At 36.8% G+C, this 27,961-nt stretch overlaps 1 protein-coding gene and 1 pseudogene across 2 annotated transcripts in view; both read right to left on the bottom strand.

Moving 5' to 3' along the window:
• LOC149078291 (high affinity cationic amino acid transporter 1-like) overlaps positions 1-21,553 on the bottom strand; it is a 28,549-nt gene extending 6,996 nt beyond the window's left edge. The window contains exons 1-11 of one of the 2 annotated variants that reach the window (XM_089241934.1): positions 21,421-21,553; positions 11,385-11,542; positions 10,026-10,145; positions 9,655-9,783; positions 6,783-6,938; positions 5,640-5,779; positions 4,428-4,542; positions 3,979-4,201; positions 3,668-3,807; positions 1,592-1,694; positions 208-321 (exon numbers count right to left, since the gene is read on the bottom strand). In XM_089241934.1, coding sequence (XP_089098060.1) covers positions 208-321; positions 1,592-1,694; positions 3,668-3,807; positions 3,979-4,201; positions 4,428-4,542; positions 5,640-5,779; positions 6,783-6,938; positions 9,655-9,783; positions 10,026-10,145; positions 11,385-11,493 — 1,349 coding nt within the window. In that variant the 5' untranslated portion in view covers positions 11,494-11,542; positions 21,421-21,553. Of the gene's footprint in view, positions 1-207; positions 322-1,591; positions 1,695-3,667; positions 3,808-3,978; positions 4,202-4,427; positions 4,543-5,639; positions 5,780-6,782; positions 6,939-9,654; positions 9,784-10,025; positions 10,146-11,384; positions 11,543-13,998; positions 14,326-21,420 lie in introns of those variants that run through there. The other variant, XM_089241933.1, reaches the window with a different exon arrangement.
• LOC149078292 (5S ribosomal RNA) lies at positions 10,652-10,771 on the bottom strand (annotated as a pseudogene).
• Positions 21,554-27,961: the final 6,408 nt, after the last annotated feature.

Raw genomic sequence — 27,961 nt, 5'->3', positions numbered from 1 at the left:
ATCAAAGCAAATAGCACCATCTATTAGAGTTCACACCCGATAAAAAAAATTTAAATTTATAGTGGACGATTCCAAGGAACATAGTCCTGGCATTTGAAGCCTCTGTTACAGAGCATGACAATTGCAATGATGCACAATAAAAATTTAACAATAAATTCCTAAAGTGTTCAAAATTTAGTTGCAAATAAAGTAGTTTGGATAGCTCACCCCTCATTGTAATTACTGATCAGAGCAGACTGATTCTGGGCTGTTGTAGATGGAATGCTTCCTTTTGCATTTAGGAATGGTGTGAGTGGTATTCTTTCATCCAGAATTCGATATCTGAATAACAATAACAACGATCCAGTTGAAAAAAATTTCAATTGGTAAATTTACATTAAAGACATACTTGAAAAAATTAATCAGCTATACAAGCATTAAATAAAATCCATTACTTTATGCAAAAAAATTGAAAAATTATAAAACACTGCTGAGCCAGCATAACCACATTTCAAAAAACCATGCCCAAATGCATGCATGAATAACAGGCCTATATAATATGCTTATTTTAAAACGGGTGCAAAACTTCTGACCCACAAAAGATGTTCCGGTAGAAAAGTATCAACATACATGACAAGATACAGTAATCTATAAGATGACCATATAAATACAGAAAACTGGGATCCATACTTGACATCGTCAGAAGTATTGTCATTTAGAGCAAAAGAATTGACAAAAGTTTGTCATTAAAAGCAAAAAAACTGTCAAAATTAAGGAACGAGAATTACATATAAAAAATTATCAAAGCTAAGTAAAGTTGCCAATTGTAGCCAAAAAAATTTTCAGAGGTAATTAAAGTTGCTAAAACTGCTTAAAAAAATCAAATGGTGGAAAATAAGGGAGCTACTGTAAGAAAGTTGCAATGAATTAAAATGTTATCCTTGATTTTGGTAAAGAATAAAAATTCAAGTTAGCTTCATCGAAAATATAGGAATAAACAGGACACATTATAGGAAACTTAGAAACGGCAAAAAATACAGGTTATATGGTCAATACATATATACAAATTTCTAGCCCCTCATCAATAACAATATCTCATATTCGGGCTGTGTACTGAAAAGGTTGTGTGCTCTTGCTTTAAAATAGTGAAATAGGTTCTAAATTGTTTTGCAGGCCAGCTGAAACTTACCAATGAGTTTCTGCACCCATGCTTCAAGCTTAGCCAATTGCAAAAGATTATTTTTAGCATCTGTGACTTCAGGTATTTGTTGAAGGTACTGAAACCACTCCAAACCCATAAATGTCATAATGCATAGGATACACAAAAACATATTTTATAGCCCTAGATATGATAGAGGTGTAATTTATATTTCTGAAAAATAAATTTGATTATATACAAATTTATAGATCAATCTATAAAAGATGCTTTTAAAAATGAAGTGTATCTGATTTGTTTTTCCCTCAAATTTTCAGTTTTTGACATTTGAGTTGATCTTGAAATATTGTTTGACGGAGACAAATGCTGGAGAGATGATGCTGCTCTAAAACATATTTACAGTGTTTTCGAATCAAAGAAAGTGAAACACTTCAACGTGATAAACTAATGTCTTACCTCAAAATAAGAACTGACACTGCAACAAGAGTATAAGCCAGCAAAGTACCTATAGACATCATAGCAGCTAACTCATGAACATCAAACATCATTGCCATGACTCCTGAGTAAAAAATTTGAAATTAAAATTGAGAAAAAAAATGAAGCAAGAATGCAGAAGGAAATTTCGACATGCACTTGTAAAGTCATGATAACAAATTCTGTGATTAAAAAAAGTTATACAAAAAATTATGTGAACATTAAAAATATAATACAGTGAAATCTGTATAAAACATCAAGAGACTGAAATTATTTTCCGTAACAGACATGTTTCCGTTTTATAAAGATGCACATAAAATTGCACATGCAGTAATTTATTTCTATTGTAACACAAACTTAAATTTTGACAGCATCGCCCTAACTACTATAAACCAACGAGTATTAAATAGAGACATGCATGTTATGATTTTGAATTTTTTCATCTTTGTTGTTTCAAATTATTATACACTTGAAGTTTCATATTTGAAATGCACTAATAGTTAAACTTCAATATAAAATTTGCTCCTAAATAACAATAGAACAAACACTTTCGTCAAAAGTGACAAATTTTTAATGTTTAAAATAAAAAAATGGGAAATTTCATACCTTTTTAAAAATGAGTACAATGAGATCAACAACTAATAACAACAAACCATAAAGATTTTACATCTCTGTGACACTCAATTTTTTTTTTTAACTCTACGAACTCTATTTTTGTGTTCAAATCCAATACATTTATCGCTAAATTGCAAACAATAATTACGTCTCAATTGCCTATTACTCTCCCAAACTAGTCAAACCTCTCTTTCTCAAAAAAATGAAAAAATCATTTCATTTTCTGTACTAAATCAATGAATTTTCACGTGTCTTGAAGTATAATTTTCAAAAAACTCACTATCACGAAGACCAATCCCAATGATAAGAAAAAGAACGCAAGAAAATTCCTTTTCTTTCGTGCAAAAATTCTGTTTCTTGCTTTTCTCCAGAGGTGAAGGAAACAGATAAGAAAGGATTATTCATATTACAGCCCACTATGTCGATGGATCTTGTTGATCATAGGCTGATTGATACTGTGATTGATGGAGCGGTGGATGCCATGTGTGGATTGCTTGTTCAGCATGGCAGAAAGTCAGCCAATAGATAATTCAAAGTTGCTTCAAGAAAGCTGCGGGTTTCAAAACAACCATCTCAGTGATGAAGGAATCAGATCTGGCAAACCACTCGAATTTCAACAAATCTCAGAATAATGTTGAACATGGAATTTCAGAACATTAGGGCATTACTAAAACAACACGTGAAAAAAAAATTTAATGTATTTTAGTGTATTCGCATATAGTGTGATTGAACATTGATTACGTTACTTAATCAATAAATTTCATTAGTATGTAGTAAAATATAGTTCAGTATTTATTAGTTTATAATCAATCAAATTTTTTGCCATTTTGGCATGTTTTTCCTTTTTTGCAAAAACTCTCGAAAACTCTCTATCTCAAAAATTTTTTTGGTCCCATCAGTTTCGAGATAGAGTTTTGACTGTAGTTTAAATGGAAATTATCAAAAATTTTCCAAGAAACAAGAGTATTTTCTAACAAAAGCCACCATTTGCATCATAAATGAAATGCTAAACAGGCTTTTACTAAATTTTGAATAGTAAATCTGCTTCCACTCAAGCCCAACCCCTTTACTTCAAGAACCAGTTCAGATAGATAAGAATTCATCCTTCTCTTCTAAGTGAAAGAGTTCCCTAACACAATACATCACAATAAACTTCCTCCAATCCAATGGATAAAAACTTACACTTGACCGAAAATTTCTCCCATTTTTTTCATCTACAAATAGACTAAATATGCCTTCCGTTTTCCATATTAGACAGTTTCTACCCTAATGAGGTTTCCCATGATTGAAAAAGCATTAATTATCCACAAGACTATTTTTCCTGTTCCATTCAAAACAGTGTTCATCTCACAGATTTCACTGTATTAAAAAATACTTAAAAAGAAAATGTTTCTCATCGATTTTAAATTGATGAAATACAATTTAAACCATCAAAGAACATGCCTGCAAATATTCCAGATATAATGGTTGCTATGAATGGTGTCTTGAATCTGCTATGAATGTTTGCAAGAAATCTATATATCAGTCCATCATTTGCCATTGCATACAGAATTCGTGGAAGGGGAAACATGGCTCCTAAAAGACTGTGTGTAATACAATGAAACACTTGAAAAAAACTTTTTATGACTATCAACAAATGCAGCTAAATTTTAATTCACTGATTGAAAAGAAAAATTTAAAAAAAACACGCAATATATAACGTAAAAAAAAAAAATTGCAAACAGCCTGAAAGAATTTTTTTAAAAAGTAATTACCTAGTTGAAAGTCCAGCCAAAGCGCCAACAGATATTATCCACTTTGCTACTGGCCAACCTACTTTGTCAAAAACATATGGAAGAGGCGCCGATTTATTTTGATCATAGTAAGGCCACATTAGAGTTTGGACAGCAGAGATTCCACAATATGCACAGAAAACGATGAACAATGATACTAATATTGCGAGCGGGATAGATCTTTGAGGATTTTTTGCTTCTTCACCTATGAAAATTACATGTGCAATAATTAAAGGATTTAAATTTATGAACAAGAAAAAAAAATTGCTGCAGGAAGAAAAAAATCAGCTTGTGCAAGGGGAAAATCAGTGGTAATCTTCGAAACAATAATTTCATACTAAAAATTTTTTTAATCAACCGCTAGTTTTAATAAACCACCATAAGCAACACAAACGGTAGTAAAAAAATGAATTAAATGGGAAACAAAATACCTGTTGTTGCAATACAATCAAATCCGACATATGCATAGAAGCAGGTTGAAGCTCCTTTCATTACACCGGAAAATCCATAAGCAAAAAATCCACCTTCACCATGTTTTGGTGGAACCTGGTGTGGAAAAAAAATATTTTTATAAGGTTATCAAATAAATGAGGATTTTCCCCCAAAATGAAGTCACTATATTAATTTCTTACGATAAGCATTTTGTACTATTTGTAATATTTAAGGATTTTTTACTTTTCCTTTATTTATCATTTTATGGTTGTTCTGTAATTATTTATCATATTCCCGATTCCCAGACTTTAAAAATTTGTGGTTTGGCATGGGATGAAATATTTTGTTGCTAAAGAAAGCCTGTGTGTGTCATACAAATAAAATGGGGTAATAGGTTTTTTTTTTTTTTTGGGGAGGGGAGGATTTCATGCAGTGACCATATGACCTGTTTTTGTGGGACAACACAGTATTTTCCCATAATCAGCTGCCTGACTCATTTATTATCACCAGCTTTGTCTTTAAAATAGCTAAACAATACCAATACAGTCTATATTCGTTGAGAAATGCTCGAGATATAGTGGAAAACAATTTGTTACAAATCAAGGCAGCGGGCCTAGTGTCCATGCGAGATGAGATATTAAAACCAGAGTGATATTATTGAATGCACTTTTGTAATTTGCATCTGATGATATCATTGCTTTTGACGTACATTGCATACTTTTTGAGATATAGCATAAAACAATTTGTTATGAACCAGGGCAGCAAGCCTGGTGCCCTGACAGGAAGAGGTATTGAAACTGGAGTGATATCATTAGATGCATCTTTGCAAATATGCATCTGATGATAATATTGCTTTTGTTTTGCATTGGGTACTTTCTACTATATGAGTGTTTGAAAAATTTCGTCACACAACTTGAATGTTCCCAGCATTGTCAGATGATTGAGGACAGATTTTAAGATCTGAATTTTAATATTCTTAACATGAATGGGTATTGCATGAAATTAGTATAATTGCTTTGAAATCCGGCGAGAACCATTGAAAATAATAAGTAAAGAATCAAATTCATTGATTTACAATCACATATTGTAAATAAAACTGCATGTCATGAACACAAACATTTAGAGAGGTTCGAGTATATGCTTATTAGGTTATATTTTATGCAGGGATCTAACTGTGATCTTAATGTAAGTGCATGTGGCTTGATACTCACTTGTTCTTTTTTTATTTTCCAATTAGAAATATCTGCTTTGAAGCTTCCAGTGATCACCGCATATAGTACTATGATAATATTTGATGTTGTAAATATATTGTTGAAGTTTGTTGACTCTTTGACACCTACACTTAACATGGCTTCATATGTAAAGAAAAAAGAACATGTTCATAAGACTTGGCACACGAAGTGTAACATGTGGGAAAAAGAAAATACGCTATTTGTCATAAAAATATAAATGTCTGAAAACTTGCTGATTATCATCTTTAAAAATATTAGATTTATGTTCCTTAAAAGATTTTGATCCTTACATAAAAAATAAGTATAGTGTGTGTGAAACTTTGATATAACTCTGCGGACCAAGAAAAACTATCGATGTAGAGGGATTATTGTTACATCGAGAGGTAACATTGTAACCACATGCCACCAAATTTATGCTATAATTGACATTTTTTTCTAAATCTGCATTGCTATTAGAAAATGTGCCCCAAAGTATCTATTCGTTGTGAAAAACTGCAGTTGATCGGTTGATTAACAAAACTTATTTAGCTGCATTGCCCCTGTAAAGACTTATTAACTATATTGCACTTATGCGTCTTACATAGAAAGTGCTAATACCAACAACTTCAACAATACTTTTGGTGATCATGTGGTAAAAAACACCAATGTTATTAGACATCACAAAATTAAAATCGAGTTCAAAACAATCCTGAGTGCAATTTAAAAAAAGTTCATTTTAGTTGTTTCAAAATCTCTTAAAAAATATCATTAAAAAAAAACGTTAACAAAGAGGGATTTATCGTAGCAAAAAAGTACTGTTGTATCAGGAAGAGTTTAACATTGGACTATAGGCAATTCCAAACAAGATGTGAAAAATATCGTTGTAGAGGGATTTATCGTTATATCGAGTATCACTATAGCAAAGTTTCACTGTTTTTCAATTACAAGGTTTCATATATTTTTACGAGGTATTTATATATATTTTTACGAGGTATTTATATATATTTTTACGAAGTATTTATATATATTTTTACGAGGTATTTATATATATTTTTACGAGGTATTTATATATATTTTTATGAGGTTTTAATATATTTCACACAAACAACCAATATTATCTCCTAAATACACCAGTAAGCATACCTGTCAGCAACAATGTGATGCCTAATGCTAAAAAGTCTGGATAAGCGGAAAGTCCAGGAAGTTCCATAGGTAAATATTTTGTCAACTCTGTTTTTATAGTGTCATTCAAAAGAAAATCCAGATATCCACTGTAACCTCGTGCCACAGAGGCGGTACCTAAATTATAACACATAATACATGAGGATTTAAAAAAAAAGTAAAATTTTAATATTCTTCATGCAAAAAAAATAAAATCGTCATAGATGGATTAACACAGTGGTCCTTGTAAGAGTGAAACCATGAAAATGTATCTTTTTTCGTATTCATGATCAGGTTATATTTTGAATGATGTCTAGCCCTACTTTAATGAATTTCATTTGACAAATTAACCTGATTTAATGAATAGAAAATGTTGGTCCCATCTAATTAATTAAATCAGAGTCTGTATCAAATTTGATAGATCGGGGAGTGAATAAGAAGATATTGTAATAGAGTAGCATATTTCAAAATGGCCAACTTCCTTATGTTTGAGGGCCAACATAGCAGTAAACTGCAGCGTCGCAGGCTGCATTAGAAGCATCAATCTGGTGTATAACATACACAAGTAAAATTATTCAGAAAACTTAGATTTGTATATGCCATAAGTAACGTGGTGAAACACAGGCAATTTAGTCATTAAAGTTTTACCCAGGGCTGTGTTCCCCCAACTTCTTCTTCAAAAAAAGAAGACACATATTCATTGTTTATCTGGTTGCATTCTTAGCTAGATGCAATGCATCAAATATTGCAGTTTCTTCTGCGAATTATTCCATGCAATACATTCAGCTTGAATTTTACAGACAAAACATTTTTTGCTAAATTTTTCAGCAATTACAATTTTTCTTTACCCATGATTTGGCAACCTGTGAGACTGCAAAGGTTATTACATGGAACTGATTCACATACTGGCAGACCTTCAGAAGAGTTCTATAATCGAAATAACAAAACATGCTAAAAGTCTTGTCACATGGATTGGATTGACCATCTCCTCTGGCGTCTGAAATAGGTAAAAATGTGGTAGTACAAATATAAGATAGGCCAGCTCAGTATGGACCAAGCAGACTACGTATACACATGAACAGATGCATCTGTATTTTTACTTGGTGCTCCTGTATGTCCATAAAATTAGGCGAATCCAGATATCCAATGCATATATTCCTATTACCTTAGCTACTTATTTAATCATAATGTCGGTGGTTTGGTTTGAAGAAGTGCCAGTCTGAAATGCCACCAACCTGCCACGTCGAAATTTCGAGATGAATAGTTCTCTGTTTCCAGTTCAAATAATCATGTCTAGGTGCAAAGCTCCCTCAGTAAAGATAGAATATTAACCCTGCTATGAAAATATGACAAATTTTTGCCCTTTTGAGTTCCAAGGTGCCACTGTGAGTTGGAATCCACTTCAAAAATTTTTTGTTATAGTGAGAGGAATACTGAATATACGTTCAGCAATAAATGCAGACCACAACAGGGAACTAGCCCAATGAGATGGTGGAAAAAAATAAGAAAAGAAATGCCTATAGCAAACTCAATCAGGGTGTGTTTGAAAAGGCAGTATGGTGAGAATACAGAAAATCATTTCCGTGTCACTTGAAAAAAGAACGTACCGTATATACTTGCATATAAACAGGGGCCCCTCACTTCAGGACTATCAAAACTGCAATAAATTGAAAACCCACGTATAAGCTGACTCCCGAAAATCAACTCAAATTTAGAGGGGGGGGGGGGAACTTAGGTTTTCATACCATAAAAGTTACAATAAAAATTATTCAAACTTTCTAATCCATTTCTTCTGATTCTCCAAACTACATCTAAAAGCTGTCATCATATGACATGACAGTTTCGTTTTCATCTTCAGCTGTGCTGTCACCACTGTCATCATTTTCAAAGAGGATGTCATCTTCAGTTCTGTCCATCATGTCACTGATACAACACTTTAAATGAATTTATGATCATTTCGGTGGAAACAGAATTCTGTATCTTGTGAACCCACTGACACACTAGGTCAATGTCTGGTTTCTTTAACGCACAACTTTTTATTGTTTCTGTCTTCAGGGCTCATCCATTTGGTCCATAAATTCTTTAAATAATCTTTAAAAGGCTTTTTGATGCTCACATTTAAAGGCTGTAAAATTGATGTTAGTCCACCAGGTATCAAAGCCAACAATGTTTTTGATTTTTTTGCTTTAGCTCTAACATCATCGGTTCTGTATGTTTGAACATAGCTACAAAAAATCACTCTACTGATTAGTGATGCATCTGAAGTAGTCCAATGACGTCACAAATTTTCAAGCCAGGCATGCAAAAGCCATGTAGCTACATGATTTGGTAAAGTGGAGGTCGATATTTTGTCCTCAAAAACTGACCTGTGTATAAGCCGACCCCCCCCCCCCCCCCCCAATTAAGGAATAAAATTTTCAACAAAAAAAATTTTCTTATACACAATTATACACAGTAAGTAATTTGTGAATTAGGAAGTCTGTTCTTCGAACCAGTAGCCAAAATCCCCAAAGCAGAATGTACCAAAAACTGTGATGTACATCACAATACAATGTAGCCACATGCTAGAACAATCTCAGGAAGATTTTAAGTGAATGATGAAAAAGAACACTTCTGAGTAGAAAGCACTGTTATGGGAATTTTGACCGCAGAATATTTTCCAGTCAGCTGAAGGCTCTTAGGAGAGCAATGCAAAACATTGTGCTTTGGGGACTTAAAGACTGATATTGCACAAAATCACCTCGCGGGCCAGCTTTCGACCACCCACTGAGTAGAGTATTTATTATCAACTATTTAACACGCTGTCCAACATCAAGAAATGTTTATACAAGTATGAAATAGTGAAAATGCTTACCAATAACATACTCTAAAATGAGATTCCAACCAATAATGAATGCCATAAGTTCTCCCACGGTCACATAGCTATAAACATATGCCGAGCCAGCTTTCGGAACTCTAGCACCAAACTCTGCATAACAGAGTGCTGAGGAAATAATAAAATTCAATTTTACATTTTAGCTAAAATAGACATTTTTTTTTAAACATGTCATTGTCGCATGCATTAAAATAACGATGCAAAAAATTACACAATGATGATGGTAAATGCATGTACAACCTAGTGTTGCTTTTCTACATAAATGATAGAACTAAAAAAAATAAATTAAGCAATATGTATAATTTGATCGCAGAAGAAAGAAAAATTTGACGTAATGGCATGGAACTAACCTGAGAATACAGATGCAAATGCAGCGATGAAGAATGACACTGTTACGGCAGGTCCTGCTGTAGCACTCGCAACTTGACCAGCTAAAACATATATGCCAAGTCCAAGAGTACTTCCAACTCCTGAAGTGGAAGAAAAATATTAACAAACAAATACATTTTTATAAATACAAGCCCATGTTACTAGAGCAGGGCTTTACAAATCACAAACACTGGGTCACCATGGTGACTAGAAAATCGGTACTGGAATCTAAAATTTTGTATGTCATTGCTAAATTGAAGTCTATGAATGACAAAATTTTCTGATTTCATGACAGCATTCCTTCTAACATACAAAAAGTCCCAGTAAAGTTGAAAAAAAAATTACTCAGGGTATTTTTTCGCAACTTTACTCCAAACCAACTCTGGTCATATATCACCACCATATGACAATTTCCAACACCGTAATGGAGTTGAGTGAGAAATGAAAGTGTCATCTATATATACACATATATATCAGTGGTTACCCTAGGTTTGGTAGATGAAGCATTTGTTTCTGATGTTCTTGCCCAGATTTGAACCCGTGGACCTTGAGGGTACTTCATAATAGAAGACGTACATCTTACCACTGTGCCACTCAGGCAAAGTGATGCCAACAGCATTTAGTATTCCCAGGTGGTCACTCTCCCAAATACTAACTGCGCCCGATGCTGCTTAACGTTGGTGATTGAACGAGAACCAGTGTTTTTCAGCATGGTATGGCAATTGGCAAGAAATTTGGCTTGCGCTAAAATTTCTTTTCGATTTGTCAAGTCCTGTATTAAAGTTTTCAACTAATGTAATAATATACACAAGGTGTTAAGCAGGGCTTGACAAATCCCAGAAGCCAGGTCACCATGACAAACCCACAAAGCAGAATTTTTTGCATTGTTTGGCAACAAGCCTTCATTTGACCGGAAATGTTCTGCAGTAAACATTCCCAAAATAATGTTTTATATTTTTTTCCGCAACTGTTTTGCAGTGGCACTGATAGTAGTTCTACAATGTACATCACAGTTTTTGACATATTCGTTTTTAGGAATCATGACTAAAAGGTTGGCATTGACACCTAGACTTTTGTCTTATTAGGGATGCCATAACTATAATCTTTGAGGAATTATGGGTGGTACGAGAAGTCGCCAAGTTAGCGTGATTTTGGAAATCTCACCCTTCAATCTAGCGCTGTGTCATGGAGCAATCAGTTTCCAGTGATAGAGTCATACTATGTCATGCAAATAGAACTGTGGACAACTTGTAACTTTTTCATAATAGACAAACATGCATGAAAATAGATGTAGCATTCATTGCAGCAATAATTAGAATATGGAGGCAGGAAATACACACCCAAAAATGTGAGATCTAACGTTGAGAGACATCGCTCAAGTTTTGAATCTGCTCCATCTGTCACATATTTTCTACGCACCAAAGAATTGTAGAAATTTTTGAAAGACATGCTTTTGGATGAAACAAGCTTTATATTGTGTTGTTTTCCATGAGCAGATCTGAAAGAGAAAAAATTATTTCTGAATTCATAGCAAACATAATCATAGAATTTGTATACAATTTTTATGGAATACAAGATGGCAGTTTGTGTTTGGCGGATGCGAAAGAAAACAAACAGAAAAAAAGGCTCATTATACAGTGGAGCCTTTTATAACGAAGACTTCTCAAGTTAGCAGACAATTCTGTTTTAAACTTCTGTTGGGCGCAATTCGTTGATTGCTGAATTCAGGCACAATGTGCTTGATGGGCACATGTTCAAAAAACATAATAAACACCTAATTAAGTTCATTCATGCAACTCCAAGTGATGAGCATCATTATTAGGAATGTCAAAAAACCACAGAAGTTTCTGCAAAAAAATCATGTATTTGACACAAAACTAGTTGAACAAAGTTTAATGCTGTGATTGATCAGATAAAATGTTTCTGACAAAAGGAAATTAGCAAGAACCTCAAGGAAATGGTTTCTGCTAGTGAATGAGACAAAATGCATGCGCGTGGGTCTCACAGACACAATCCGTGAACTGAAGGCTTAAAATAATTAAATTTCAAAATGCTCTGTAATCGGGTGCAATGAGCCTAGCAGATCACATTTGTCACCCCTCCGTTCTGTAAGGTTTTGAGTGAACTGACTATTAGGCGCTCAAATCAGACTAGATTCTAAAAATGACGGCTACTTAATAGCGCTAATGCCATCTATGAAAGAAGAGAGAAGAGAAAATGTGAAGGCTGTGCCTATTAAATCAGTTGCACTAGATGGAGGGTCAAGAGTGAAGAAAAAGTGGCATGGAAGCCAAAATATGGATGGAATCATACAAAATGATGGAGATAGTTACGATTGGTTAGCCACTGTGTAGTCGTGTGGGTACTGTGCTGCACTCTCATCATGAGGATCCAGGTTCGAACTGCCGCTGTGGTGGTCGAGTGGTCATAATGACGGACTCGCATCGCAAGGATCCGGGTTCGAACCCCATCGTCGCCATGGTGGTAGTCGGCTGAAGTTGGTTTTCTGTGGTTTCCAACTTCGAGGCGCAAATGCGAGCCGATCTCCCCAATAAAAAGTCTCGCCACAGAGAGCAACAGGCCTACAACGATTAATTATTCAATCATTACGCTTCACTCATAGTTAGAAAAACTGGTGACAGATGGCAGTACTACACATAACAAGCATTACACAGAAACAAACTTTACGTCAGGTTTCACTACACGTACACACACATTCCTGCATGTACCAATTCGTTAGAGGTTCCGCAAAGGAATATGGACGAGGTACATGTGTGGTTTAGTGGTAGTAGTAGGTTCGAACTCCATTGTGGCACAGTGGTAGTCAGCTGAAGTTCATTTTCTGTGCTTTTCCAACTTTAAGGCACGCATAACAAACTGCCATCTTGTATTCCATAAAAATTGTATACGAACTCTGCTGGTCCCACCCTCCCCCATTTAAAAAAGTCTCTCCACACAGAGTAGGCAGACCTACCTACACAATACTTTCATAAAACGAAAACTCAAGCATTTACCATCTTTACTTCAAAGTATGGCAGCACTAGCAGAACACGAAACAAGCACAATCCTGACAACATAAACACATTAGGGGCCACACATACACTCACAACACATAATCTTAACATGGTTAAATTAAAATTTTCTTTTTCCACCATGAATTTTTAACAAACTTCATTGCGAACTATATTTCCTTTATTAGCGAGTAAGGAAATGTTCCCTACGAATTATTTTGGTTGATTTTTTCAAAAATGTTTTCCATTTTTTGTCTGATTTTGCATGAGAGAATGACCTTGATATATGTCAGTCAATTCTATTCTTTTCAAGAAGGAGAGCACAATTGATGTGAAAGCTCACTCACTGATGAGCAAATTCTCGATGTGCACTAAAAGAAAAGAATAGAATAATCCCATGCTTTCCCCCTCTTTTTTCTTGTTCATTTTAAATTTAGTTCTGACATCAATGCAATGAGTGAGAAAAGGGTCCGGCTCTTGGATCAGGGGTAAGGGGCCTTGGATAAGACAGGGAGCCACGAGAAAAAAACTGTCTGGGGGAGGGGGGGGGGGAGATCTTTGGGTTGAAAGAAAAAAAGTTGGGAGAAACTGATGTACAATAAACTATCATTTTTACTGTTTTCTAGAGGGTCCAAGGAAAAATCGCGGTTCTAGGATGTAGGTATCATCAAGGATCACGGCCTGTTTCTTGCATGAGGAAAAAGAGGCATGTGGCCAGGGCTCACAAATTTAGGGGCGACAAAATTTGCCGCTTTTTTTTTTGCAAATTAGGCACAGGCCACATGCTCTCCCTGCGTACGCCTCTGCCTCAAACAATTACGGGGGGCCTCCCCATTCCGAAAACCCATGTTTGCCAAGGGATCGAACTCGTGAACATGAACGAATTATGTATCTTACAACAAAATATAAAATTTTTATAAATCGCTAAATTGATTTATTTTACCAATCCATTGTTCTTGCTTCAACAGGGATACCTATAGGTGCGAGAAACTGATTTTCGATCTCTGAATTACTGATGGCAATTCATAGTTCAATTTATCCTAACACAACATTTCAATTCAAAACAAAGCAAATGCTGGTTTTATTCCCCCCCCCCCCCCATGATGTTGCATTTAAAAAACGGAAATGAAATGGTTTCTAAAAAATTAAAACTAATTAAAATCATCGCGAAAAATCAATAGAAACAATCTTCTTTTTTCTTTTCAATCGAAGCCTAGCCCTTTTGTTTACAATCAATCCTGTCCATATGTTTCGTGAATCAGCCCACGTTAGGCGATGACGTCATCCGATAACGAGGAGGAGCACCGGGAAACGAAACGACTTGCAATGAAATCCCACCAAAAAAGTTTCATAAACTGAATTAGGGTCCCCAGGTCGTATATAAGTTAAAATATTGTTCGCACGTGTTTCATTGGCGAAATCGAAGATTAAAAAAAAAATTGTAAGACAGCTAACAGAATCTATCGACATACAGTGTGATTCAATAGTCGAGAAACACCTTTAAAATCTGCATTTCAGCAGCCAAAAATCTGGATCATGTGACATTTTTCTCCTCTTCGGCTGAAGGTTTGAGGGACAAACTCACCGTATCCAAGGTAATCCACATGGTGACATTCTCGGAAGCTTGTGAAGGGGGAACAAATCTAGATTAAAGAAATGTAGAAATACTGCCTAGGCGTTCACAGAATTTTCTCAAGGGGGGGGGGGGTTCAATTTTTTTCTTCCCGGGGGGGGGTTACATTTTTTCCTGCAAAACAACACTAATCTCGGCGTGAGGTTTAGGGTTGTCCAAACCCCCCCCGTTTTGCGTACGGCAATCAAATACTGTAATTTTTTGTTTCGCAACATGTGCTCTAGGTTTATTTCGTTTTTTCTAAGCCCAAGGTGTCGATCTGCCTGATTTTAAGTCGAGAAATGCTTCAGCTGTCCCCACGGGGACTCGAACCTCGGTCTCTCGCTTGCCGGACGAGTGCTCTGCCATCTAAGCTATGGAAGCAGATAGAATATTTCAACCTTGGAGCGTATATATATATTGAAAGGCACGGACGGCGTCAACAATCGACCAATAGCTCGTGAATGACAAAGGCCACCCCAAAGTTCGAGTCCCCGTGGGGGCAGTGATGAATTTTCTTCCTTGTAATCTTCATCTCCACAAATAACCAGTCTTTCGATGAATCTTGTATTGACAAGTGGAGAGGACGTTTCTATAAAAGCAAGACGTTATAAGTGCGTCTGCACTTATTTTTTGCGATATTTTGATTCTTTAAAATATTGCTTTTTTTGGAATGTTTCCCGACTTTTGAATCGACCTGCACATAATGTTGCTCGTGATTCCGGATCACAACATGATTCGGGACATTTGTAAAAAAAAAAATTGCTTGTTCCTGATAAAAATAACTGAACTCTATAATCGTCTCTCGTACAACGCTCAATGACAATCAATCTATCAATTGAATATAATGAGGTTGGTTTATTACCACATGAAGTAACATTGATTTAAACTTAATAAATAATTAATAAATGACGGCAGAATTGTTTTGAGACGCTTTTGGTAAATCTTGGTGGCAATTACGCTTTATTTTTAATCGTGTCATATTTTTCCCTTCAACTATAGGCCCGTTCACACGAATTATAGTGGTCGAGCGTTAATTAAATTTTAAATCGTAAAGTGCTCAAAAAAAAACTGTCCCAACGTAAGTAATCACTTACTGAATGCTCATTGGATGATAATACGGGGCTACACACACTGGCACTTGTGTATAATGCCTGCATAATCGAAAAAATGGACTGGACTATTCAATTTGTCTGCTCAATCACTTTCCAATTAAACTCGTGTGTAAACGGGGCTTAAGGTCTGCAGGGGCTTAAAGGAAAGTTGTGCGGGAGGTGTGCACGTGCACCTGACAGCTTTATAGTGCGCTGTTCAGTGTTGCGCGTGAATTTGTACCATTGTAGGCATGTTGCTCTCTCTGTGGGGGGGGGGGACGTTTTGTCGGGGATATCGGCTCGCATTCACGCCTCGAAGTTGGGAACCACAGCAGTAAACCAACTTCAACCGACCACCAACTGTGCCGTCAGTGAGGTTCAAACCAGAATCTTTGCGATGCGAGTCCGTTAGTATGACCACACGATTGTACAAAGGCTACACCACTGACACCAGGAGGAAGCTGAAAGAATGAGAATCAAGGACAAAACTATTTTTCAGATTCATGCGAATGTCCAGAAAGTTCCATATAGCCATCGATATAATAAAATTTTTCGTTCCCATCTATGAAATTAACACCGTTCCCAGGAGTGGATCGAAAAAAAAAATGTGTACCCGTGCGGTACCTACGTTTGGTGCCTCTTGACAACCGTCGACAAAGCTTTTTTTACTCCTTCAATTCTGATTTGGCGTTCCGTGCGAATCGCACGGCCAAAGAGCCGCCCCCTTACCATACCTTGATCTCACAACGATCGCGCTTGATGACAAAACAACGGCGCAAACTCGGCTCATGCCCTCAACAAACCCAGTGACATGGAAAGGGAACATCGAAACTATGAGGAAGATAATTATGCATAGCAGGCATAAATCTAGAGCAGAGAGAGGGAGAAGAGCGATCGATGCTTACTCCCCATCCCGGCACATCACTCAGGTCCACGTCTTATGCATAATTTTATATAAATTAGTTAAATTTACCCTTACCTATTCGGCTCCATTGAAGACATTACACATAATTCAATCTTTTCGCAAATACAGTTTCTTCATTACAAGTTTTGAAACGGTGCTGTCACAATATGCATTTGTACAGGTAGATTGGTTTTCTTTTTTTCTCGGCCGAAAATGTTGATGCAACAAACATATTCAGGCAGATGACATAATGCCGATATCAGAGTGAAACGATAAGCCCCCCCCCCCACTCCGACTATGATAAGATAATAGGTGACACAGATGTGTTCATCTGAGATTGCTCAGGTATTTAACGCGTCTATAGCTTATCTTCCAAGTTTTTATTTTCTTTTTTTGTGAGTCAAGAATCCTTCGAACTTTCAAAAAATGGGGCCCCCGATAAAAAAAAAAATCCTAAAGTAAACCGATCTGTTTTCTTCTTTGAAGTTTTCATAGAAATTATTTTTCCGATATGATTCTTCACTGATTGATTCACGTGAACTTGGAATTAATTAGGAAAAATAATCAGAAAGGAACAAGTGGGGAGAAGGAGGTGGAAACCTGGCCCATTTATTTTTTCTAAGAGTTGTTTACTGCATAATGTGTACAATATTTTTTAAATGGAGTATTAAGTTAAAAATGTCTCCTACGCGTCTTGAGAGCATCAATGGCTCAGATCGGTTACTTGATATTGAAATATTTAGTAGAGAGACACACGTAAATATCGTTCATGTCCTTGGGGGAAACGCTATCGGATGCTAATAGGTGCTTTATTGCGAGATGTTATTTTTTCGAAATGGATTTAAAGATTTCCGTCCTTGGAAATTACGCAAACATAATCGAGAAACTTGACGTAAACACAGACGGATGAAATTGGTTGTGTAAGCATTTTCTGCTTCAACCAGACCCTTATCTTTTTCTTTAATATGCACGTACTGACGTGATTATTTTGATTATAAATATGAAAGAGATCAAATGCATAAATTTGTTTAAAATGCATGAAATTACTGATTAAAATTAATTAATAAATGCCATAAAAAGGATTTTTGTGAAAATTCGCAAAACAGCGAGTCCCATAAATTCATAAAAAAAAAACCTCAAAGTTCATACAAATAGAAGGAATTGGGAAATTTGAATGCGGTTAGGGGAAAAAGTTATTCTCACTAAGGGTGATTTATTTTGGTACATAAAAATAAATTATTTTTTGGATACAGGGCACTGCATGAAAGAAAATCACTAGAAATATGCAAATCGGAATCTTACTGGAGCTTACATAATTTCATTGTGATGTTGACATTTTGGTGGATAAAGAACTACTGCGAAGTTGTTTTACTTCAATCACAAATCGCCAGCTGAAGCTTTGCGAACGTTTCAGACACAGAAGAGATTGAAAAAAGGTATTAAGGTTCTGTGAAGGGATGTGATTCGCTTTCATGCAACGTCCTCCATCGGCGAAAATTCGAACTAATTTTTATGTTGAAAATCCTCCTTCGCGGAAATAAGTTTTGTGCAAACTTCATTCAAATATACCAAATTTCTTCAGTTTTTATGAATTTTCAAACTATTTGTGAATTTATGGGACACACTGTATGTGAATAGATGAGAACACAAAACAAGTATTAGTCGGGAAAAGACACTGAGCTATAAGTAAATTCTTTCCTTACAGCTCAGTGGGAAAAGACGAAAAGGACCGTAATTCACGGGCGGAGATCCAGGGCCGTCAATATTACGGGGGAAAGGACACACAGAAGTAAAAATACATACTTTCTCCAGGGTACGTTTTCGTTTCTGGTAGGGGCCCTGCATCAAACTACGGAAAATGGGGGGGGGGGAAATAGAGGGTACCTATACTCTAGGTTCAGGATTAAAAACGGATGATGACCACTGCTGATCGCGTTCGGATTTGCGGAACGATTTATCTGTTTGTTGCAAATTGGTTTTCCGACTAGACGTGGCAGCGAGCAGCAAATTCATCGGCTATTGTAATTTTCACTGAGCCGCCTCGCTAATACAACAGACAGACATGACTGCCCAGAGAGATCATCTTGAGATGGTTTACGCTCTTTCCCAAAGGGATGAACGGTCTCAGAGAGCCGCAAATGCAACAGGCAATGCTATAAGGGATCATCGGGGTATAGTTGGGGGCCTCAAAAGAAGAAGAGGGTCTCGCAAAAAGGAGATCTAGGTGAAATTTCTCAAGGTAAATATGTAAATTTGTCTCAAGGTAGAGTCTCAGAAAAATCACTTGGCCTGGGGGGCCCATGATGCCCTTAACATGGCCCTAGCACCAGGAGATGTACCTTTTCTACGGTCTACCTACACCTCTAACATTAATAATAATAACTATTATTTTTTTCCTGTGTAATAAGAATCATTGAAAAAAAGATAAAAACTTATAGGTACTAATTAAGAATTTAAGATATGTTGACTTACCGTGAAATACTTGCTGTTTTTGCCAGTTGAAGAACATTTTTTTCCTGTACCGAATTATTTCCCCTCCTTTTATCATCAAAGTTGAGTCCATGATAAAAGTAGAAAGTGAAAACTCAATTTATCTCGCAGGAATCCGCCGTTTCCGATTCGTACGTGTGTGAAAACCTTTTATCAGGCTCGCATTCTCCGGTCATCACGATTCCGTATTATTATTCTGAGTTCAGTTATTTTAAGATTACGGAGTACAATGCAATTCCAGATAGTGAACAACCACAGCAGGATAAAGTTCCAACGGGGGAAGGGACGAGCAAAAACTAAAAAAAAGGCAGGTATCTCTGTGGCGCTGGATTTTCTTATTCAATGCAATTATATTTCTTCCATTATAAATATTATCGATTGAAATGATGGGAATTGTGGAAAGCAATCTTTCGCCATTTCAAATCTGAAATTCATGCGAAGGCATTTTGCTGGAAACAAAGAAATACATGTACATACACGCACGTATATCAATTGCATCGCTGAAATATGCATGGGAGGATCTGCTTAATTCTTTTCCCCCCACGATCACAGTGATTAGATACATATTTTTGATTGCTTTAACTGAAGGAAAGGAGTGGGTGGACCCACGGGAACGAAGTTTTAATTCCTGTTTGTGGGACATTAAGGTGATTTCACGATTCATCCTGTGTGAAATAGTGCGGTTTCATTCTCAGGCGATAAACATTAGTTCTATTCGATCCACTGTATGCCTCTTCCTTTATACCTTGGCATCTTAACGGGGAGGTATGATAGTGGTCTTCAATAATATTTTTCGTGTCGAGAGCGCCACTCCATGCTAATAATTAGAAGTGGAGCACTACTTCACCATACGTCTCCGGTCATATAGCTATACGAAATTTACTGCCGTTAACGAATGGGTTGGAAATGAAGGCACCATCTCTTGGTGGTCGCCTCATGTTCGTTAGGATAAACTCTTGTTATCTATATTTTTCTCTCGGTTCGAACCTGGGACCTACAGTCCCAGTATGAAATCAAGCATATTGAGCACTCTTAGTATTTTGAAGAACACTGCAGTGCTCATGAGTTATCATCAACATGCAATCAGGAGTTTAAGTGGATCATAAGTTATGGTCATGATCCCACATCCTGGAGCCGGGTCCCTTAAGTTGACATCCTTGGCGGGTCCTAGGTGTTGAGAACGGTGAGAAAAAGAATGTTTTCCCCAAGTGTTACCACTAAATATGACGCGTTCGAAAGTGCCGATAAGACTAGATACATCCAGCCTTACATGTCTTGCATATTTCAAGGCGTTCCCAAGGGATGGATACATCTAGCGTTTTACTTATAAATCGAACTTATATATAACGACGATCATAATCACATCAGTATTTGATAAATTAGAAATGACGAGTAACAAACGGTGATCTTGTACTACATAAATTTCGTCCACAAGTGCAATCGCTCATATTGGCACAACGTTGGAACCGCCCATACCGGGTACTCCCCATTTGCGTGCATCCCGGGGTAACGGACATTACCTTTCAACTACGTCAAAGGGTTTTTTGTGTATTTTACTACCTATTAACGGAGACTCCACATAAGCGGAAAAGTTTTTCGGTCCGAAGGGGTGTCCGTTATTGAAAGGTTCTACTGTATTTCAAAGTTATGAAACTCTGGTGGGAATGAAGTTTACTAAGATTTACATTTAAAAACCGAAACTGATCAAATTTGTAATTTTCAATTTAAGATAATCTATACTTTAACGTAACATAAAGCAAAATTAATAAGTAGAAAACGTTGTATCGACATCTGTAAGAAAATCGAAAAAGTTTTCTCATTCAAAAAACAAAAATAGATAAAAATATAAACAACATAAATCAATAAACAACAACGCCTAATTGATCATCGGTTATCGCCGCAACCTTGAATCATCGAGTAAATAAAAGGAAAACAAAAGTAAGAAAAGAAACGATCGCCACCACTGACCTATTTTCTAACAATCCACAGAAAGAAAAAAAATGCGCCCATTAATGATTAGTAATAAAAGTTGAGTAACGAATATGAGATAATAATTTTGCTCGATTTGCTTCTTTTTTTTCTTTCAATAATAAGATCTGTATTGACAAATTATAATGAAAAGCTTATAAATTAACGATACTCAACACAAAAAATGTGCTCATACATGGTCAAGAATTATGAGTACATTTCGTGCCAAAAGGAAAAAAAATCGTTTTAGACCTATATCTATTCAAATTAAGTATAATTGAACTTCGAAAAACCTACCAGTAATCATATGGAAGAGGTATTCATTGACTATAGTCCAATAATTGTTATACAGTGAACGATGTGCAGGAACAGCAACTGAAAAGCTTCTATTTTCTTGAACTGGAATCTTTATAAAGCCTATCGTTTCCCGGTTAGCACTTGGACATCGTAGGGCTCATGAAATTTCTGATATAAAAAGACAGATTTTAAATATTTACAACGTTGGAATGAGAGATTATTATGCTGTTACATAAGAATCTCGATACTGTCAGTATCATAGACAAAGAATTGATTCATTCTATATCTATGGTCAGTATCAACATCACACTAATAATTATAATCTTTCGTTTGGAACCGGTCGAGAGACTGTTATTATGCAACAACCATTCAGAGCGTGGATATTTTTCTCGAAGAAAAGAAGCTTGCACGTGATTGTATGAAGGCTGCTATAAATCAAAAGGTGCGCTCATTTCGTAATCACATGACAACTTCGTGTTTGTAGCGACGATTTTCAATTAGGATTGTGAGTGATAAATGAAATGAAAAAAAAATTTTTTTTGAACGACATTTGTGAATATGTACTTCTGAGGTGAATTAATTGCTGTAATTCTGAAATCAGTGAGCGTGATTGTTCTGTTTTGGACGGATGATCAAAATCCTGATCATGGGAGCCCTTTTGAATCTTTCAGATTTCTCATTTTTACATTGCTTGCTTATCCTCAATTTAAAAAAATGATCAGCTGGCGGAAGGAATCAGAGAAACGGGGAATGGATTCAGCGTCATTTCTGTGTCGGCCTCGACATCGTAGTTGCTCTAAAATACTGTAACTGTCCTTCAAAAGGTTTGAGGTCCAGGTAGAGGCGGGTTTAAGGTTTTGCCGTCTGCGGGTCATACAAATTATGCCGCCCTTTACACCATTCTAGTCTAATTTTTTGACCAGATTCTTCAAATTTTACGCCTAAATTAAAGCCTGCTCCGTAGAGACATGCCTCTGTCTCTAAGTCACTTCTTTGATCATTCACACGCTTTCACAACTCTTAGTCACTCAGATACTTATGCACTCAGCACCGTAGCTACAGGGAAGCAGACTAGTGGAGGGCACTGAATTCACCCTTGAACAGCTCCCTTCTAAATTACACAGGCGCACTAAAATGTGTGCTTGCCACTGCTGATAAAGAATTTAGTTGCGGCCCTGCACACTCCCTAGGTCGCTTCCACGCTCTCTTTTCGCTTGCTCATTCTTACACATTCTCTAGGCTACTTACTGACTTACCTTCCCCGCTCTCTGGGTCATTTGCGTACCTGGCCCCTCACTCTCTAGGTCATTCTTTTTGTCATTCACATGCTTGCACACAGTTTTGGACTCACATGCTTGCACACAGTTTTGCTGACTCACATGCTTGCACACAGTTTTGCTGACTCACATGCTTGCACACAGTTTTGCTGACTCACATGCTTGCACACTCTTCAGGTCACTCTTTCAGTCACACACTGACCTACTCCCTCGTTCTTAAGGTCACGCTTTTGGTCGGTCTGACATGCTCGCACACTCTCTAAGTCACTCTTGTTCGCTCATATGGTCGTTTGCTCTCTAAGCAGAGCAGATTTATGGTTTTGCAGCTCTTCTCACACATTCTAGTCTAATTTTCTGTAGACCACTCATTCCTCAAATTTGCTGCCTAAGGTTATAGCCCGCATAGCCCATAGCCTCTACCGCATTAACGTGCCTTTGGGTCCACAGAATGTATTTTAGAACTAAGAAAACATCAGAATGAAAATAGTGGTTATGACAGTGTTCAAAATGAGTATTGCGACTTCTAGAAGCGTCACCAACTTTGGTCAGGGAAGTCGCAGATATCGATGTGTCCGATTCATTGCTTTGAAATTTTTTTTTAAGTATTGAAAGCGGCAGAAATAAGCTCACTAGAGCAAGGGAGTCCTCGGTCTTCTAAGCGTTCGGTTATACAGGCTGTATTGTACGAATTAATCATTAATTAGGCAGAACAATGAGCCGATTGAAACAAGTACAGTATGTTTAAATTGATTTCATCAATGTTTCATCATTCATATTTGGTTGTCAAAGAACCAATTTGTTGAAATTATGGCCTATAATCAAAAACTCATGTGCACCATAGCAATAAGATAATCTTAAAAAAAAACTATTTGCCCTACAGTCCTATTTCTCAGGGAGAAAAAAACTGCCATCTCATAGTTATCATAACATATAGGGCAGTTGTAGCTTCTACTGCCAGCGCTGCAACTGGGGCGAGTTTGGTGCCCCGGCAGCAAGCTAGAAAGGGCGACAAATTCACCCTCAAACTGCTTTTTCTACATTACACAGGGGCAACATAATGCATGCTCGCATGGCCCCCACATCCTGTAGCGGGGCCCCCTTCTGTAGTTAATTTATAACGTGAAAAAGAAAAAAATGATAACCGTCCCCAGGGCTAGAGTCCTGTCAGCCCCCCTATGTGGGGGTCATGCATGCTCGCCCCGGCCGACAAAGTATATAGCTGTGACCGTGTCTACTGCCCACTGGTTTCTACGAGCTTTCTGTGGACAGTGAAATCTACCACCTTGGGAAACACTGCTCAAAGAGGTCATTCACATCGTACTGAGTTGCAGATAAAGAAAAAAAAGTATAGCTCAGTTTATCTTATCCGAAAAAAAAAATGTCTTATCTTATAATCCAGAAGTTTCCAAACTTTTCGATGTATCAGTTTCCCTGATCTTCCAAATATTTTTTAAAATCAAAGTAGTGCTTTAGGAAAAGCTTATCACTGAGTAGCTTTAAAAATTTTGTAGGAAGGAATCACCCTGGAAATTTCAGTGGCTCATCAGGGAAGGTGCAAATTTTATATACAGTTGGAAAAAAAAAACACTTGTTATTAACTCTACATGGGCCAGCTCGCTCTATCATCATGCTTAAAAAGTTCTATTGTTTTGAAAATTTTTACATTTTTTCCTTTTTGGTATTGAAAATATGTGCAGTATATGACAGTTTTTCCCAAATGAGAGACCCGCCTCCCTCTTGAAGAGGTATAAAACCATTATACCTCCTCTAATGAGGCCTCTATGCGAAAGCCTCAGTAACGGGAGAGGCTTGCCACAGTGAATTTATAGAGTGAAAAAAAAACCCCATAAACTATTAATATTCGGCTCTGCAACCCCATCTATTCCTGTGAGGCCACGAACCGAGCTTCATGCTGTTAATATTCCACTTTAAAAAAAAATCTTATTGTCCCTATTCAGTTCTGGCAGAGAAATTTACACTCTCAAAGGCAGATTTATGGTTTGGCCGCCTTTCTCCCATTCTAGTCTAATTTTCTTGACCACCCGTTCCTCGAATTCGCCAACCCATGTTATATTCCGCTTGGCCCCTACCCCGTAAATATTCAAGCATGTAAGTGACCAAACAGTACTCAAGCAAGTGTACTCTTTGGTCACTCTTTTGTTCATTCCCATGCTCACACACAATCCAGGCCACTTTTGATCATTCACATGCGTGCACACGCTCTATAGTCGTTTCAGGTTAACTTTGCAGTGAAGAGGAAGCTACGAGGGAACCGTATCACTCGTTGCTATGGGAACGAAAGCCTATTAACCAATGTATCGATGCACGGCCTTGGTAAGGTATGGCCGATTCTCGCCAATCTCACTGAGAAAAACCTTTTTTTACGTGTAACGTAATTATATTTATATAACGTAATAAGTTAAATAGGTTACTCTTTTGGTTAGTTCCATGCTCATACACTCTCTAGGTCACTCTTACTCATTATTCCCATGCTCCCGTACCATAGGCGGAGATAGACTTGGAAGTCTGGGGAGTACGGTCATTATTGCTGGGGGGCACGATGATGTTGATGTCAATTCATATATGCATTGAATCAGTGGACTTCACCCCCCCCCCCCCCCATATCTCCGCCCATGTCCCGCACTCTCTAGGTCTTTTTTGATAATTCACATGCTTACACTAGATCAGGACCATTCTTTTGGTCAGTCCAGTACTCATACTCTCTAGGTCAGCGGTTCTCAACCTTTTAGACTCACTGAGCCCTTTTTTGGCATATAATTTCTATGGCGGAGCCACGTAGGCCCAATTTTTATTTATTCATCAAAGTTACTGATTTATTTTTTTTATTTAAAACTATTTATAATATTTTTCTCTAAATTTACTGTTTTTATTTCAATTTCCTCGAGTGGCTGCGGAGCCCCTAGGGACTGCAAGATTGCACTAGAGAGCAGCGGTTGAGAACCGCTGCTCTCTAGGCCATTCTTTTTCTCATTCCCATGCTCACACACACTCTTTAGGTCTCTCTTGATCAATCGTACGCTTGCGCATGCGTTAGGCCAGTGATGGGCAAACTTATTTTAGAAGAGTGCTAAATTTTTTTTACTAGCCGGACATCGATTATAATTGGAATTTTTATGCTTAGCAGTGAAGCCCATCGCAGATTCTGCGGGGGAGAGAGAGCCGGATAGATTTTAACTTCTCTCCGAACTCGCCACCCCTACTCTGTAAATACGCCACTGCAAACTCTTCGTAAACTTTTCACCGTAAAGATGAATCTTATTTTGAAACAAATAGTGCGAATTAACCTCGATGTTCGTTAGAATGCAAACTACTGATGGAGGCGGCATCAATGATGGTGCTAACCTAATGTACGTATATACATATAATATGGGCATTGACATCATGATCATCGTGCCTTCCTCTTCTCCTTGCCGTTCAAGTCTATCTCCTCCTATGAAGTTCATTCAAGATATGTCGATCAACACTTAGATAATTACCGTATTTTTCGGCCTATCTACCGCATTGGTTACGTTTTCAAAAACATAATTTTAGATTTTACGGTGCTTACGTCTTTTTGTTTTGAAAAACACAATCTTCAAGGAATTGACCATAAAAGTGAAAAGCATTAAAACATAGAATTGGTTCTTGAGCATTTAGCAAACGCTTTCTGACACACCATTGTTTGTAGAATACTCGAAAATAGTTGATTACATGAAAATTAAATTTCATCCTGGGTGTGGTGGATACGCAGATACGACGCGTACATTGAACAATTCTGTGCTCAGATGGCAAAATGTAACAAGTCACTTTTTCAAAATTTCACGAGGGCAAATTTGCAAACAATATTTTGCAAAAATGTGATACTGTGGCCTTTTGACTCATTACAATTTACCTCCGTTGGTTCCTCAAAAACCGAAAGAGATGGACGAAATTTTGTCACCTTCCAAAATTTTGACGACCGACACTCCAGAATACGAACTCGATTTTTTGGGAAAAGTGACTTGCGACATATTGCCACCTGACCACAGAATTTACCTATTATGTTTCTTTCCCATTGCAGATAGGTTAAGTATTACGGCAATATCCAGTACTATTGTTGCTTATATGTTTTAGAAATTGAAATTAAAAAAAAAAATCATGAGTAAGAAATTGCTTACCTTAAGTCGTTCCGAACCAAAAAAAAAATTGATGAAATTTCACTATAATAATATTCTCAAATATTAGAGCATTAAAATACTGAAAGTACTCCTTGTCTAGGAGTATTTCATTTCATTCAAAACGACTTCCATTAGACGTCGAAAGAGCGGAAAAAAGAGTAGCTGCTTCAATACGGCTCTGTAAAGCTTTTGAGCTTGTTTGCGTGTGGTATGTGTACACAACAGTAGATGACGTAATGCTCCCCCTTCGATGACCTTTGTAATCTGTAATCACGTGCGGATGAAAAAGACGAATGCGCCGCCAAAGTGAGAAAATGATAAAATCCAGCCTTTTTGGTCTGTTAATAGAGCAGCTAGCTGATTGTCTCGATTTGGGAGCTCGTTTTCGTTCGAATTATGACCCCACACTAATAACTTTTAATTTTTTTCTTTTCAAATACAGCCGCAGGACAACGAATTTCAGACAACCAGACCTATCGAAATTTTGAGAATAAATGAAACAAATATAGCTATAAATGATGGATATTACGTTCACACAGAATAAGTTTTCGATCACTGTGTATTGCAATGAAAAAAAAATCAAACGAATATAGAAAAGAAGTTACATGGAGTACAGTTCACAATATTTCAAAGATTACTTCACATATACAATACTTTGAAAAATTGACTTTCCAATGCCTTCAGTCACCGAGTTTTTTTGAATGCTTCAGGGAGCCATCACGGTTTTCGCGAGCAACAGATTTTTGACGACACGTTTCTCTAATTCAGAGGTCTTCATCTTTTTTCAGTCGTGAGCACTGCCTGTACCCGTCATCGAAAGAAGAGCACCCTTACGGCAAGTTGAACATACGAATGCATGAAATCAGAGAATGATTTCAATCCTTGAATGCAATTTTTACACGGCATTTTAAATGGAACGTGGATCAAGTGCTCGCGAGAAAGAAATTGGACACAAGCATCGAGCACTCACGGTACTTCAGGGAGCACCGTGGTGCTCACGAGTAACGGGTTAAAGGTGCCTGGTCTAGTTCGAACATCGTAATGAAATTCGTGTTTAATAGTAAGGCATTCGACTCATTTCTTTTACTGCACCTAATTTTTAAAATG

The sequence above is a fragment of the Pholcus phalangioides genome, unplaced genomic scaffold, assembly GCF_987345545.1.
Source record: "Pholcus phalangioides strain wild (caught in Gottingen) unplaced genomic scaffold, Ppha-v1.0 ptg000014l_1, whole genome shotgun sequence".
In the NCBI taxonomy this organism is placed as follows: Eukaryota; Metazoa; Arthropoda; class Arachnida; order Araneae; family Pholcidae; genus Pholcus; species Pholcus phalangioides.
This window is presented reverse-complemented; position numbering and strand designations above follow the sequence as displayed.